Source organism: Cucurbita maxima, unplaced genomic scaffold (genome assembly GCF_002738345.1).
Source record: "Cucurbita maxima cultivar Rimu unplaced genomic scaffold, Cmax_1.0 Cma_Scf00007, whole genome shotgun sequence".
Taxonomy (NCBI): Eukaryota; Viridiplantae; Streptophyta; class Magnoliopsida; order Cucurbitales; family Cucurbitaceae; genus Cucurbita; species Cucurbita maxima.
The window spans coordinates 5,665,801-5,681,566 of record NW_019272023.1 but is presented as its reverse complement, the minus strand read 5'-3'; the positions used below and the strand labels follow the sequence as shown (position 1 = coordinate 5,681,566).

Genomic DNA, 15,766 nt, shown 5'->3' with positions numbered 1-15,766 from the left:
TAAAAAAAAAAAAAAAAAAAACATATCATTTCTTAAAAAATAAATTTAAAATTTTAATAAAACAAGTTTCTTGTAGTAACAATAATAATAATAATAATAATAATAATAAAATAATTTAAAAGTCAAAACACCACCCTACTTTACAGACGAAAAAAAGTATAATCTTTTCCTAATTTTTTTAAAATTATTATTCAATATAAAATAAATAATAGTTATTATTTTCATTAAATTTTAATTAATTATTAACAAAGTAGCTTAAAAGTACTTTAATTATTTTATATTAATATTTTCATTAACTGAAACTTATTTAGTTATTTCTCACTAATTAAACTTAATTATTTAATATTAAGTATTACAATTAATTAGTAGCTTAAAAGTACCATTTCTCTCTCTCTCTCTCACTATAATTAACTGATTAAGTAAATAATGCAATAATATCTTAGTTAATAGTAATTTTAATTCATAATTGATATTGAATAGTTTCTTAATGTTAATTTATTTCTCTTGCATCAAGTTAGTCCAATAAATTATTAGATATACACCTAATAAACTCAAATAAACCCTCAAATTCCGTAAATAAGAATAAATATCTCTAAATTTTTAATTTATATAGAATAGGTTTCTCATCTTTAAAACATATTTAATAAAACCTTAAATTTATAAATTTTGTGTCCAACAAATCTTTTAATTTTTATTTTTGTCTCGATGGATATAAATCCTTTTTTTTTTTTTTAATGTAATAGATAGATTAATTAATTTTTAAAAATTTTAAATGCGTTCAAGTTTTAAAATTTATTATAATGTTTTTTTTTAAGTTCAATGGTTTATTAGACATTAAAAAAAATAAAATAAATATTTATTTAAAAAACTTATAATGGAGGTTAGGAAAACATTTTTTGTTTGTTTTTTTTGGCATTTTGGCTCCTTTCTTTAGTTTATTAATTTAGAAAATATGTCATTAAAAGTTCATTATAAAAATTAAATTAATACATTAATACATTAATAAGTAATTATCACTAAAATAAATGTATGAAGTCCAACCAATAAAATTTTTTGTCTTCAGCTTAAAGATTTTTCTTTTAATTTATTATTTATTGATAACAAGTTTAGTATTTCCAAAATATGATCCAATGCTATAAAAATTGCCTTTCTTCTAAAAGTTTGAAATTTATTTTAAGGAAGAGATGTAAAGGTAGTTTATTCTTTCTTTCCTTTTCTTTCTTTTTCTTTTTTCTTTTTAATTATTCTTTTATAATTTTTGTATCATTTTTGTTAAAAATGTTTGCTGAAAAAAGAAAAAAAGAAAACGTAGTGATCAATTACAAAATTCAGTTCCATAATTCGTTTGTTGAATCTTTTTCTAATGTAATTTGATACCTCACAAAGTTTTAAATTATCTCTAAATACTAAATTAATTAACAATAATGTTAAGGAGTCTCAAATGAATTAAAAATCAATTAGTTCGAGTTAATTTTTTTAAGATTGAGGAGGAGTTAAATTGATTGAAAGTTTACCGATAAAAAAAACACAGATACTTTTTAGGTGATCTAGTTATTGTAAAAAATTACGCATCACCACAATTCTACAATTGTATAATATTGTTCACTTTAAGCATACAATCCTCCCCTCAAACTAAGTACACTATAGAGCCTCCTCTAGGCCTATGGAGCCTTCGAACAACTCTTAATTGAGCCTCGACTCCTTTCTCTAAAACACTCGAACAAAATACACACTTGAGTCACTTTTGACTACACCTTCGAAGCTCAAAACTTCTTTATTTGACGTTTAGGATTCTATTGACATGACTAAGTTAAGATAATAGATCTAATACCATGTTAGAAATCACGAATCTGCACAATGGTATGATATTGTCCATTTTGAGCATATGTTCTCAGGGTTTTGCTTTTGGTTTTCCCAAAAGGCTTCATACCAATAAAGATAGTATTCCTTATTTATAAACACATGATCTTCCTCTTAATTAGTCAATGTGAGACTCTCCACCAACCATTCTCGGTATTTTATTTAGTGGCTTCGGTTCAAATATTGAACTTATTTTAAAAGCAATGTTTTGGATTAGAATTCACAATAATAAAATTTGTATAGTTCGGATGAAAGGGATTTGAAGGAGGATTATGAAGTCTATATATAGACGTGTGTTTCTTTGGTGGAAAAGCAAGAAGCTTTGGGTGACAAAATGGGAGAAAACAGAGAATTGCTGGAAGCTCAAGCCCATGTCTGGAATCATACTTTCAATTATATCAACTCCATGTCTCTAAGATGCATTGTCCAATTAGGCATACCAGACATCATCCACAGCCATGGCCGACCCATGAGTCTTTCTAGCTTAGTGGAAGCACTCCATATTCAACCCTCCAAAGCTCAATGCCTTGGCCGTCTTATGCGTCTCCTCGTTCATTCTGGCTTCTTTGCTGAAACTCATTCTGGCTTCTTCTCTCTCACGACACCCTCTCGCCTTCTCCTCCGCCAAAACCATAACGCATTTGACACCACGCCCTTTTTGCTTCTATTACTGAGTCCAGTCTTCATGGCTCCGTGGGAAACTATGAACGACTGGCTATGTAGTGATGATCAAGACCATAATTCCACTGCTTTCGAAATGGCAAATGGGAATACAATATGGGATTATATTGCACAACAACCTTCTGGTTTTGGCAATCTATTCCATCAAGCGCTGATCCATGATTCTCAGTTAATTGGGAAAGTGGTGACGAGCGAATGCCGAGGGATGTTTGAAGGGTTGACGTCGTTGGTGGATGTTGGCGGAGGTGGAGGCGCTATGGCTAAGGCTATTGTGGAGGCATTCCCACACATCTCTTGCATTGTGTTTGATCTCCCACAAGTTGTTGCTAACCAAGAGCCTCAACAAGCCAAGAAAAACCTCAACTTCATTGGAGGAGATATGTTTGAAAAAATTCCACAAGCAAATGCACTCCTATTGAAGGTAAATATATTTCTAAAGAGCGATAGTAAGAATCGCTTCTATAAAAAGTTTTAATTTGTCAAAAGAAACTTTCAATTTTATATCTAATACATCTTTAATCTGATTTCAAATAAGTCCTATAATTTCAAAGACCTATTGGATGTTTTTAAAATTTAAGAATTTATTAGATACAAAATTGAAAGATTTCAATCCCTTATAATACTTTTTTAAACTGAAAAGATTTCAATTCCTTTTTGGTTTTGGTCAATAGTTTGTTCTACATGACTGGAGTGATGAAGAGAGCATTCAAATATTGAAGAATTGTAAGGCTGCAATTCCAAGTAGAGCTGAGGGGGGGAAGGTAATAATTATAGAGATAGTACTGGAAGAACAGAGAGACAAGGAGTCGGTAGAAACTCAACTCTGTTTGGACGTGTACATGATGACCACTTTCACTGGCAGAGAACGGAATGAGAGAGAATGGAAGAGTCTTTTCCTAGCAGCTGGTTTTAGTGATTACAACATAATTCCTGTGCTGGGTTTAAGGTCTATCATTGAAGTGTACTAATCCCTTTCCATCCAACTCTCATCCTTTACAATATCCCATCGCCTTCCAAATCCTATAAATATATGCTCAGACCCCTGTTTACCTATAATATATTGTGAAATAATCGTACTCAAAACATGAAATAATCATATGGTACAAATCTATTGTAATAAAATTATTTTTTACTATGCTATTTGGAGATGTTACATATTATATGTTAGAACATGGGGAAAATTACAGAATAGAACAATGCAAAATAATGTAAAAATCAACGTTAGATACGGAAAAAAAGAAAAAAAAATGAAGAAAGCAAAGCATTATTGTGCAGAGTTGCTCCTCTATAGTCGATCATTCTAACTAAAGCTCCGCCCTCTCCCTATGTCCACAGAACATATAATTCCAAAATCAAGACTGCCTGAAGTAATCGTAAAAGAAGAGATTGCATAAGATCATGCTAAAGAGAATTCTTCAACTCGTTCTTAATTTGATTAAATTCAGATCCCAAAGCAGTACATCTCTAAATATCCAAAGAGGTCTTTTGTATCCCCATTTAACAACTTCCTACCCACAACGTTCGAGTCCTTTACGAATATCATCAATTCGGTAAGATAACTCATCTATTTCCTATTTCCTATTTCCTATTACTATTCCATTTTCAATCTTTATCTTTAAATCACCTGGCAAGATGATGCCTGATTAGACCATGCTCTTCATCCAGCACAAACTTAGCATTTGAAAAATGAGAGCTGGTGAAGAAGGGTTTCAGATCATAAATTTCGTGTTCCTGTGCCTGCATCGGTATCATATATGTAAGTCCCGTATTTATCTACCTTATATATAGGAAAGTAACACGATATCATTACCTTGCTTTGTAGGTCTTCCAATTTCACATTAATGTGGGTAAGCTCCGATGTAGATCCGCGAACAATTTCCTCAAAGTGAAGTGCATTCTTCACAAGCTCTCGGAGAAGATATAGAAGCAGTTCATTGTAATCCTTCTTGAAAGTCATGTACTTTCTGAAGCTCTGCAAGATACCAAAGCTTCCACAATTTAACATATCAAAACGAAATCTGGTATAGCATAGTTGATGGTTCAATTATGGGTATAGGAAGGGCATGGGAATTTTGGGTTTATCCTTTGACCTGGTCATCTTGGCAGAATAGAAGCATTGAGATTAACAAAAGGTCATTTTTGTTCCATTAGTATTATCCGAACTTTCATCAAACATATTTGCAGCCACATCGCACATCTTAAGATTTGAGATACTAAAATTAGTTAGTCTAACAAAAATACAACATTAAGAATTACACAAAGTTGTCTTTATCAGTAAATTATAGAAAATGGTACGAATATTAGCATTAGTAACACTTAAGGTCATCAATTTCTGATGGAAATATCCCCCATGGCAACTACAGGGCCTTGATCATTTAATCGAGAATAATAAAGAAATTATATTGGATTTCTTTTAGAGTATAATTCGAAGATCCAAGCAGAATTTCAGCTTCATGATTCAAGCATATCCTTGTGTATTAATATAAATCGAGGAAAGCAACTGGTTAATTCTTGTAGCCAATATTGAATAGCCATATCAGCATTTATATGACATGGAGAGAGAGAGAGAGAGAGAGAGAGAGAGAGAGAGAGAGAGAGCAGTGATATCCTTTTATACCTTTTGCAGAGCTTTCTGCACTCCAAATTTTTGGGTTGAAATGAAAGAATCCAGTAACACACGAATTGCCATATCAACATCTTCTTGTGTGACGTGCTGTCTAAGGTGCATTCTTGCATGTGCTTCAGACATGCGTATCATTGACTCTATGTGCCTAACTGCAATAGGAACTCCTTGCCCATGCTAGTCACATGGCATATGATAGTTAATATGCGATGTTTCCATCGACAAAGTTAAGTGCGCTTAAAAAAAAATACTATCAATAATAATAATAAAAATAAGGAGGTAAAGTAAAGCCTTACAGAAGATTCCCTTCGTAATTCTGCATAGACGTGTGTTAACTTATCCATATCAGCATCATGCAACCTTGGAAAAACATTCAACTTAGAATAAGTTATGTACTTCCTCAGCAGATCTTGGGGGAGCACCTGGAGGATCAGTATTTAGAAATATTAGAGCAGAAGTCCACAGATAACCTACTAAGAGGATGATAAGTACAAGTGTATGACCTCCGAATCCAGTGGCCCTGCAGAGTCTTGACTGTCCTCCTGAGATTCATTTATAGACTTGTCATCAATATTGGCGCCCTTTGGTTGTGACTTGAAATGACTATCAACCACAAACTTAGCAAGCATCTCGTCTGTTACAGAGTCCACCACATCCTGCAAATTATCAAGATCCTTTTCGGTTACAATCAACTTCTACAATTTGAAGAAAGAAGGATGCAGTTTCCTGAAATTTACCTTAACAACGCAGAGGATGTCAAATCGAGAAATAATAGGATCGGTCAGCTCTACATTTTGCGTGAATGTTTTTGAGGAGTCGTACCTATAAAAATGCTAGTTGATTAAAATATGCAGTAGTTTTAAAATTACTAGATGTGAAGGATGGGTGAAAAATCAGTTCACTTTTTATCCTATTTGGTGAGGGAAGAGTATGCTTGGACAAAAACAATAAAAACTTGATCATCCCAGAATTGATCAAATTTATGACTTACAACCATTTATTGTTCATCAATTGGTACTGTTTGATTTCTTTCCTCGCATGCTTACAAGTCAAACACAAAGTACTTGTCATACCTTCCTCCAATGGGATTGGCAGCAGCAATGACAGAACATCTGGCTTGAAGAGAAGTGACTATTCCAGCTTTTGATATGCTAATGCTTTGTTGCTCCATTGCTTCATGGATACTCACCCTAATCACAGATGAGAACTTTAATTCCAACACACCAAAAATTTAAGACTTTCTAGACTCGGCAGGAAAATAGATAGAATTGCAAAATTCAGAATGTTGAATCGATGGTTGTTTTCTCTACCTATCCTGATCATTCATTTTGTCAAACTCATCAATAAGACAGATTCCTCTATCGGCTAATACAAGGGCACCTCCTTCAAGGGTCCACTCCCTTGTGACAGGGTCCTTGTGCACTGCTGCTGTTAGACCTACAGCTGAAGCTCCTTTCCCTGTGGTGTACACTGCTCTATGCCCAGTTTTCTCAACATACCTGGAGAAAATAATATACAACTTCATGTTCCACCAGCTGTAGACCCGTATGTCATTTAGGAGGTTTATCCCCAAACTGATAAATGTAGCTCTTACTTGAGAAATTGAGATTTCGCAGTGCCAGGATCACCTAATAGAAGTACGTTGATATCGCCTCGTAGCCGGTGTTTCCCTTCAACATTTTTTTCTTGACCTCCAAACATTGCAAGAGCAATTGCTGTTTTTATGTCCTCGTGACCATAGATTGATGGTGCAATGGACTTGATTATCTGTTATTAGTTCAAACCAAATCAAAACGCTTAATCTGAACACGTAAGGAATGTACTCATTAATTTCTTAATATAACTAACCCTTTCTCCAATTCTAGGGTCTTTAGACAACTTCTCAATCTCATCTTTGTCTTCCTGGGTAAGCTTGTAAGCAGAAAAGAGATCTTGCTTCTTGGTAATGTAATTTGCTTCAACAACAGTGGAAAATACAGGAAAACCGTTCTTTGTATTCAATGATAAGTCAAAATTGTTTGTATAAATGCCTGTGACTTCCTGAAATCAATCAGGTCATTTGTCAAAAAGTCTGCAAGTGTTACAAAAAGAAAAATTTGACAAAAGTACATCATGGGCAGGGAACATACAATTTCTTCCCCAGGACGAGCACAATCAATTAGATCATTCAATAGTATGACTTCCTTGTACCTAGGAAGTCGCCCAGCTGGCACAATTCCTGGACTTTCTTGGAGGGTTAGCTTTTGGTAATTCCTATATATAGTCTGCAGCATAACAGTCAACAATGTGTGAAATTTGATTAACATTCACCGAGATTTTATTTCACTACAGATAAATGCTAAACAAAAATACATGACAAGAAACCATCTCACCCATTTTGCACTAGGGGAACAGCCGAAACAAATAAATGAAACAAGCCCTTAAATGAGATTTGTAGGTATAGAATTTCAACTGTGGTTGCTCCACCCAAAAAAAATAAAAACAAAAATAAAGAAGGAAATTAAAACTAAGAATTCACCTGCTCGACATTTACTGTGAATGGCCCTTTCGACTGGCATTCAGGACAAGAGCCAACCTTGACCTCTGAATAAGAATTCTGAAAAAATGGTCCCAATATTGTGCCACATTTACCACAATCATACTTCACCTGCTGCAACTGGGGGAAGACACCAGAGCGTCGGGTTACTACGCCCCCAATACGAATCATGGTATTTAAATGAATTTGCCTACAAAGTGCAACAGGACACAATTGAAAATAGGATGACTAGGAAAATAATAAAAGAAAACATATATCTGAAAAGGCCCTTCACCATGAATCTACAAGGTGATACCTAATATTTCGAATCTGATCATAGACTGGTAAATTATTGATGCGAACATAGATCTTTTGGTGGATATTTTTGTAATTTGGATGTATGTCAAAGACAACCTTCTTTGCAACATCTTCCATAACTTCTAAGACGGGCTGGGGTGCATCAGCCAACCAGATTGCAATATTCGGATGGACAAAGATAAACTGTTTGTAATCAATCTCCAAACTGCATCTATTGGCTGCAATCAAACATTAAAGCAACCAGTCAGAAAAATGAGAGAAGCATGAACATGACTCTAACAGGTTATCTTAGAAAACAATATTTTGTTTTATCATTTTACAAAATAAACTAAATGTTAACAATCCACTGCAAATAAGGAAGCAGATGCTCACCTAACACCATCTCATTTATCAGTCGCATGTACTCAAGCTCACCATTTCCACTCTTTGGATTCACATATGTTTCCAAGAATTTCTTGAACTTTTTCCCTATAAAGCGCCGAACCGCATCCATGGTAACATGTTCTCTAAGTGGCCCTTGAACACGATACATCTCATTCTCATTTTCATCATCGTCTTCATCCTAAATTGGAGGTAAATTGTTAGTTCCAAATATGGCTAACAATAATCAGGTACAGAATCCTACTGAGGAAAATAAAGATGTGACAGCCTTAAATACCTCATATTGGTCATCAACAGAATGATCTGTAATGGGCACGTCATCTCGTGAGTTTTCCCTTTGTGATCTACCAGGAGAACTCTGCATACCATCAATTTCATCATAGCTTCTTGCTGCAGCTGGAGGCCGAAAATCAGCTCTTGCTCTTTTTGAAGGCCTGTAATTGTCATCCTCCGAGTCTGAAACAAAACATAAAAAATAGTTATATTTCAAAAGTTAAATCTACCAGTCTCCAAGAAATCAAAAGGGAAACAACTAATAACTTCCAGCTGTTAAGAGTAGTAAAGCAACATCAATGAAACGTCTCTAGCTTTTAGTCCCTTTAGGAGGCTAGACCCCAAGGTATCTTAGACTAATTTTAAAAACCATATAATAAAACATCTTTGGCGTATACCATCAGGAATTATTGTATTGGTTAGAGAAGATGACTATGATCTGGATGACAAGTCAGAATGGCTTGAAACCAGAACAGAATGCTTCACGATTCTTTTTGTTGCGAAAGTTTTCAGTCAATCTTTTATGGTTGTATACTTGGAAACTTGTGCCTGAAAATAACTTCAATACAAATTGAAACTAAAGATTTTCAAGATATTGAAACTCATCAGTTAGAGTGAGTGCACTTCAATTAGTTCCTACATATCTCAAGCTTTTGTTAGGGAAAAGTAAAGCTGAAAAATCAATATGGTGCATAATTCATATTCTCAAGCATGATCAATCCTAAAATTAAAATTAGAATAGTAATACATTAAAGAAAACACGAACGAAGGGTAAGAGAAAAGAATGGAAGCACGAATAGCTCAGTAATGTATTGACAGCTTGCTGAGCGAGTGAACACGCTTTAATCGAGGGAAAAGGTTACAATTTGCTATTCAGATAGAATATAATAGGCAAAAAAAATTACCTTGATCATGTAATAGCTCAGGAAGCTTCCGACGGGTGAACTGAGCATCGCGAGTGTCCAGTTCTATCTCGGCAGCTCGTCTGTCCTCCATAATCTGATCCAAATCTCTCTCGTCCTCTAATGAATCGTCGAGGTCCAAGGACTCGTACTGGTCATGCTCGTCCATCCTCCGATAATCGCTACAAGATTAAGAAGAAAATTCATAAGATCGGTACTACATTAGGCAAGAGATTTCGAGATTTTTTATTTTATTAAAAAAACAACAAGAAAACAAAACGGGATTTGAATTCGAGAACCGACTCCAAGAAATTGTCGTGGTAGAGATCCTCTCCTTCCTCCTCTTCATCGGGGTCAGGCTCGTCGGGAAGGACATGAGGATCAACAGCGGCTTCGTCCTCATCGGGGTAGATGTCGGAAGTTTGGCTGAGATGAGGGAGCTGGTCCGTTTCGAAACCGGCGGAGGTGGTGGGAGAATCAGGCGTGGAAGGCGGATTGCCGGAGTTGCCATCGGGAGTGGGCCCAGCCATTTCTTAGCGACAGGGTGCGGGAGAAGGAGAGGAAATGGGAGTGTGAATGGACGAAATGAACTTCACTGACCTAAACGCACTTCAGTCATCGATGAGGTTGTTTTGGCGGGAAGTTTTGGCGGGAAATGAGGTGGCTCCCTTCCCCTCCACGTCTGCTTTATTAGCCACCTTTCACATTCATTTCAAGATGTTTGAAGTGGTTATGCATCATATGTGGAAATTTTTATTGTTTTTAATGTCAGATAAAATCGATTAATAAATCAATTAAAAGCATTTGATTAAAATTACGAAGCTTTTTGTATAATATTCTATATTATTTAAATTTTAGCTTCGTAGTGATCTAGATACTTCCGGGATACAACCTATGGGAGTATAGAGATTAGTACTTCTCCAACGTCAAAGAAATAAGTATGTACTAATTACCACTCGGCTATATTTACTAAGCGTCCCAATTTGTTCACTCAAAATTTCAATGAAAAAAATTTAATTCATGTCATGGAAATTGTTTCTACTCTTTAATATTTATCTTTTTTTTTTCTTGTATATACATTTTACTCGATATGATATGATGCAAGACATTTCAATCCTGCCATATGAACTTTAAGAAAGCTGAATTCATTTATTCTCAGATGGTTATAAATTTCGAGTAGATATGATGTTTTATCAATGTATTTTAAGACTTTATATACTTGAAGGTTACATTTACGTAGTGGCTAATTATGGTCGTAAAATAGGAATGTTCTCATTCTTGAAACTTAGCTCTTACTCGATATGATACAAATGCTATGTTATGTTTGTGAAATAGATTTGGAAAATGTAGTAAACATAACATTTGTGCTTTCTTTTAGTTAAGAGCTAAGTTTCTTTATTATTCTTTGTAATTTTGGTAGTATGTTTAGAATCATTCAAGCTTGACATAATTAATCTTTACCTATGGAATGATTCAAATCTAACAAAAATGTTATTGTCTTGAGATATTTGATCTACAAGATAATTCGAGTCTTATTTTCTCTTGAGATGTTTTATGTTTTGAGGTTCTTGGATATATTTAGTTGTAAAGATCTTATTCTACAATAAGATTGTTAGATCAAATTCCCAAAAGTTGTAACCATTTGGAATGAAATCAAATTGATTTAGGGTTTGAACATTTGTGAACTCGGGGTTTGCATATCAAAGTGCTTGTGAGTATGAGAGTTCTTAAATTCAACTTGCTAGGGTTTCCATTTCACGAAGGTTGATGTACTTATTTTCAAGAAAACTTGGTTTGTTGATTTTATTTGATCGCCCCTTGGCTTAGCTATCTTCATTAGGTTGGGGCACGAGTGACACTACCATGTTCAGCTAAGCCTAGTTGACGATCCCAGAATTAGAGTGGAGCCTCGACGGTACGATATCAGAGCAAAAAGGGAAGTGGAGGTTATGGTAACACTATTCATACTGCTCAATCGTGGTGAGCTACCTCGGTTTTCCATGATTACCGTGGTATGCTATTAGGTTTTCTAGGGAGAATCTTGATGACTTAGACATGGATTCACACATCTATAGGATTCTCGCGCAAGAGCTCTCAAACTTGTCATAGTCTGGAATACTAGGGTATGGGCCCACTGGCCACCCTTATGCGGCCCTAATTGCATTGTCCCCCTGGAGGTATCCTACTCTAGGTCTTTATCTAGGCCAATTAGTCTCTAGCACCCAAGACTAGGTTCGTTATTCCTCCTTATTCTCAACAAGTAAGAAAATACAGGCAATCACACATTGGAGTTAACATGCAACAATTCATACAATATTAACATGCATGCTCGACAGGGAGATAACGTTCATCTTCACCTGGAGCACAGATTTCACAAAATTCACTTCCTCTTTTCATGTACATACAATAACATAATATTTTATCATTTTAATCTCTTTCCAAAACTTGTAATCTAATCCACTTGGTCCGACTTTATTGGATAGTGGTTTAATAGCATGCATGCTTATCCAAGCGAATCCTACAAGTATTGCTCGTGGAAAAATCCAAATGGTTATGTACATGATTGACGCGTGTCTTCCCAAGCTCGAACTTCTTACTGGAGAAGATACTAAAAATTATGAAATTTCCTTGGTGGGTTCTAATTCACACAAGAACAGAGTTAGTAGTGAAATCAAAGTGAAAAACTAACAAACGGAGGCAGAACAAAGGAAATTGGAGGACTCACATGGTAGGAATCACGGATCTCCTCAATGGTATGATATTGTCCACTTTGAACATAAGCTCTCATGACTTTGCTTTTGGGATTCCTCAAAATGTCTCATACCAATGGAAATGTATTCCTTTACTTATAAACTCATGATCATTTTGTGGGACTCACTCCCAACAATTCTCAACAATCCTCCCCTCGAACAAAGTACACTATAAGCCTCTCTTGAAACTTATGGAGCTCTCAAACAGCCTTCCCTTAATCGAGGCTCAACTCCTTTCTCTGGAGCCCTCAAACAAATTACTCCCTTTCTTCGATACTTTAATCACTTTTGACTACATCTTTAAGGCACACAATTCTTTGTTCGATATTTGAGGATTCTATTGTCATGGCTAAGTTTAGGGTATGACTCTAAGACCATGTTAGAAATCACGGATCTCCAGAATGGTATGATATTATCCACTTTGAGCATAAGTTCTCATGACTTTGCTTTTGGGCTTCTCCAAAAGACCTCATACCAATGGAGATGTATTTCTTTACTTAAAAACTCATAATCATTTTGTGGGACTCAGCTCCCAACAATTCTCAACACATAATATCTAACACTCAATGAGTGTGAATAAATATGAAATTATTATTACTCAAAGAAGACAATACAGAGAAAACTAAAATATGAAGTGTTGTATTGTAGGTGAATTTTACTAACCGTAGGACTTCTATTTAAACTGAAATAATTCCTATAAAGACTCAATTGATTTGCATAGAACTACTTAACGTACAACTAATTTATTTGCAGAAATATAGCTAATAGACTCCTAATAAAAATTAATAACTTGGCTAATTCAAACTAGCAATAAGTTGCACTAATTCAAACTAGCAATAAGTTGCACTAAATTTTGATAGTCTCCCTTAGTGCAAGCTTATTTCTCAATAACTCCGAGAGCCTTACGAAAAACTTCAAACTTCACTTTGACAAGTGTCTTAGTAAATATGATTACAACTTACTCATTAGTATGTATTTTCTGCAATTCAACATCCTATGAAAACACTTTCTCTCGAACAAAATGATAATGAGTTTCAATATGTTTCGAACGAGCATGAAACACCAGATTTCCTGCAAGTTTTATTGCACTTTCATTACCACAATTAATTGAATTGGCTGATTGTGAGTAGTCACCATTTCTTGAATAAGCCTCCTGAGTCACAAACATTCTTGAATAGCTATTGTAGCAACTACATATTCTACTTCACAACTAGACAAAGCAATAGTGCTTTGTTTTTTACTACATCATGAAATTGCAACAGAGCTTGCTGTAAAACAAAAACTTGTTGGGAGCATATGTCGTTCATGTCACCAACCCAATCAGCATCCACAAAAACCACTCAAGAAAAAAGACTTTGATTTCTCATACATTAATCCATAATTTAAAGTCCCTTTATGTAACAAAGAATTCTTTTTGCTGCAATTAAATGAGTCTTATGTGGCTGATCCATAAATTGAGACAAACTCCTACTGAAAAAACATTGTCGCCTTGTGATAGTTAAATAGAATAAACTACCAACAAGTTGACGAAAGAATGTAGCATCTTCTAATGATTTTCTACATGAAACCAGAAAATAACCATCACAATTCTTAATTTCCAAACCAAAAAACCAATTAGCTTCACCCAATCTTTTCATTTCAAAACGACCAGACAAGGTATCTTGGAGACTACTGATTTCAACAATATCATCACCAATAATAATCATGTCATCAACATAAAGTAAGAGCAGGGTGCATACCGTTGCTGTTTTCTTAACAAATAAGCTCGGATCAACACATGAAGACTTAAAACCACAAAAATTAAGATATTGAGCAATCTTACCAAACCAAGCACGAGAAGCTTGCTTGAGTCCGTACAATGTTTTCTTAAGTCTGCACACATAATCAAAATATTCTTTAGAGGTAATTCCTTGCGGCTGCTCCATAAAAATATCGCGATCCAACTCTCCGTAAAGGAAAGCATTTTTCACATCAAGCTGCCATAATTTTCAGTCTTTACTAGCAGCTAAATTAGATGATTGTCCGTAATGTTACCATCCTTGCGACCGGACTAAAAGTCTCATCATAGTCTCGACCATATTATTGAGAGAACCCACGAGCAACAAGACGAGCTTTGTGTCTATCAATTCTAACATCAACATTTTTCTTCAACTTTTAAACCCACTTACAAGTAATTAAATCGGCATCATGAGACTTTGGTATAAGCTCCCAGGTGTCATTTTTTTCAAGTGCTAAAATTTCTTCCTGTTAGGATCGCATAACAACGCACACGCTCGATCTAGATGAACACAAAGAACAGGATAGAGAAAAGTGCAAGAGAACTCTGGCTAAAAGATTTTATTTTATTTTTTTATTGATTGACTTCACGTATGTACAGTAAGAGAGAATTACAGAGAATAGAAAGTACATTTTCAAAGCTCTACCGGACGGGACATATATATGGTTCAGTTTACTATATATAGGTTTACCAGATTTAACCATCTACTATATATAGCTATTTACCATATATAGCTTTACCGGATATAGCTTTACCATATATAACTTTACCATATATAGCTTTACCGGATATAACCGTTGACCAAGCTATAAATAAGTAGCAGGCTCCATAACCTAACAATTCTCCCACTTGAGACTGATCTAGTCAACCAAGAATTTCATTTTCAAACGACCATGTGCATCTTCATGACACCATATCAATTGAGGCTTTGCACAACCTCAATATTCCAACATCAACACATTTTGTCAACATGTTTGCTGGATTCTTTGCCCCCTCTATCTTCTCCAAACATAAAACCATCTTTCACTAATCTGTAAGTGAAATGGTATCGTCTTCTGTGTTTTCTCTTTAAATGATAGACCGGGTTCCTTCGCCAACTGTATGACGCTCTTACTATCTCTTTCATGCTACTTCTTGCTCATTCTTCTAGATAGTCAGTCATCCATATCGTCTTCTTTTCAGCTTCAACTATTGCCACGTACTCAGTCTCAGTACAACGCATTTTTTAAGCCTAGACGTCTCATCATCCATGGCTTGCTCCCACTTGGTTGTATACTCCAACTGTAGGGCCCCCTCAAAGGGTTGTGGTTCTCTTTCATCAGCAACAGATAGTGTAATGAAGGTACATACATATCTGATACTCTGATAGTACATGATGATCTTCTCAACACCGGTTCAGGTGTCACTTGCTCTACTGCTGGTTCCTCTGCAACAACCTCAGAAGTTTGTTGAGTATCTGCTACAAGATCACTAGGTGATTTTTTCCGCAACTCAACCTCAACTCTAACTTTCTTTGTTGTCTTAGAACCTTGCTCCACATTTGGTTCCTCCGTAGTAGTCTCAGGAGTTTCTTGAGTATCTGCTACAACATCACTAGGTGAGTTTCCCTGCAACTCAAGCTCAACTCCCACTTGCTTCGTGGTCTTGGAACCTTGCTCCACATCTAGTTCCTCAGCAGTAGTCTCA

The 15,766-nt window shown here is 35.2% G+C and overlaps 2 protein-coding genes across 3 annotated transcripts; one reads left to right on the top strand and one right to left on the bottom strand.

Annotated features, from left to right (window-relative positions):
- Positions 1-2,102: 2,102 nt before the first annotated feature.
- On the top strand, positions 2,103-3,694 carry LOC111481541 (probable O-methyltransferase 3). Its single transcript, XM_023127015.1, has 2 exons — positions 2,103-2,962; positions 3,213-3,694. Exons 1-2 carry the CDS (start codon positions 2,195-2,197, stop codon positions 3,507-3,509), a joined length of 1,065 nt encoding a protein of 354 aa, XP_022982783.1. The 5' UTR covers positions 2,103-2,194; the 3' UTR covers positions 3,510-3,694.
- LOC111481534 (DNA replication licensing factor MCM2-like) lies at positions 3,380-10,156 on the bottom strand. Of its 2 annotated transcripts, none has more exons than XM_023127008.1 (18): positions 9,857-10,156; positions 9,557-9,735; positions 8,656-8,834; positions 8,370-8,559; positions 7,996-8,215; positions 7,683-7,890; positions 7,294-7,428; positions 7,013-7,204; positions 6,759-6,931; positions 6,475-6,663; positions 6,238-6,354; positions 5,902-5,986; positions 5,668-5,820; positions 5,461-5,586; positions 5,159-5,341; positions 4,352-4,513; positions 4,166-4,278; positions 3,380-3,591 (listed from the first exon to the last, which is right to left on the bottom strand). In XM_023127008.1, the coding sequence occupies exons 1-18, from the start codon at positions 10,081-10,083 to the stop codon at positions 3,588-3,590; spliced, it is 2,835 nt and encodes a 944-aa protein (XP_022982776.1). In that variant the 5' UTR covers positions 10,084-10,156; the 3' UTR covers positions 3,380-3,587. The 2 variants fall into 2 exon arrangements, with proteins under 2 accessions (XP_022982776.1, XP_022982775.1); XM_023127007.1 differs by lacking the exon at positions 3,380-3,591 and adding an exon at positions 3,653-3,903.
- Positions 10,157-15,766: the final 5,610 nt, after the last annotated feature.

Coding starts and splice junctions, on each gene's coding strand:
- LOC111481534 (XM_023127007.1), bottom strand. CDS start 10,083: ATGGCTGGGCCCACTCCCGATGGCAACTCCGGCAATCCGCCTTCCACG. Junction 8,835..9,556: donor TGAGCTATTACATGATCAAG/GTAATTTTTTTT, acceptor GTTTTGTTTCAG/ACTCGGAGGATGACAATTAC. Junction 8,560..8,655: donor CTGTTGATGACCAATATGAG/GTATTTAAGGCT, acceptor CCTCCAATTTAG/GATGAAGACGATGATGAAAA.
- LOC111481541 (XM_023127015.1), top strand. CDS start 2,195: ATGGGAGAAAACAGAGAATTGCTGGAAGCTCAAGCCCATGTCTGGAAT. Junction 2,963..3,212: donor CAAATGCACTCCTATTGAAG/GTAAATATATTT, acceptor TTTGGTCAATAG/TTTGTTCTACATGACTGGAG.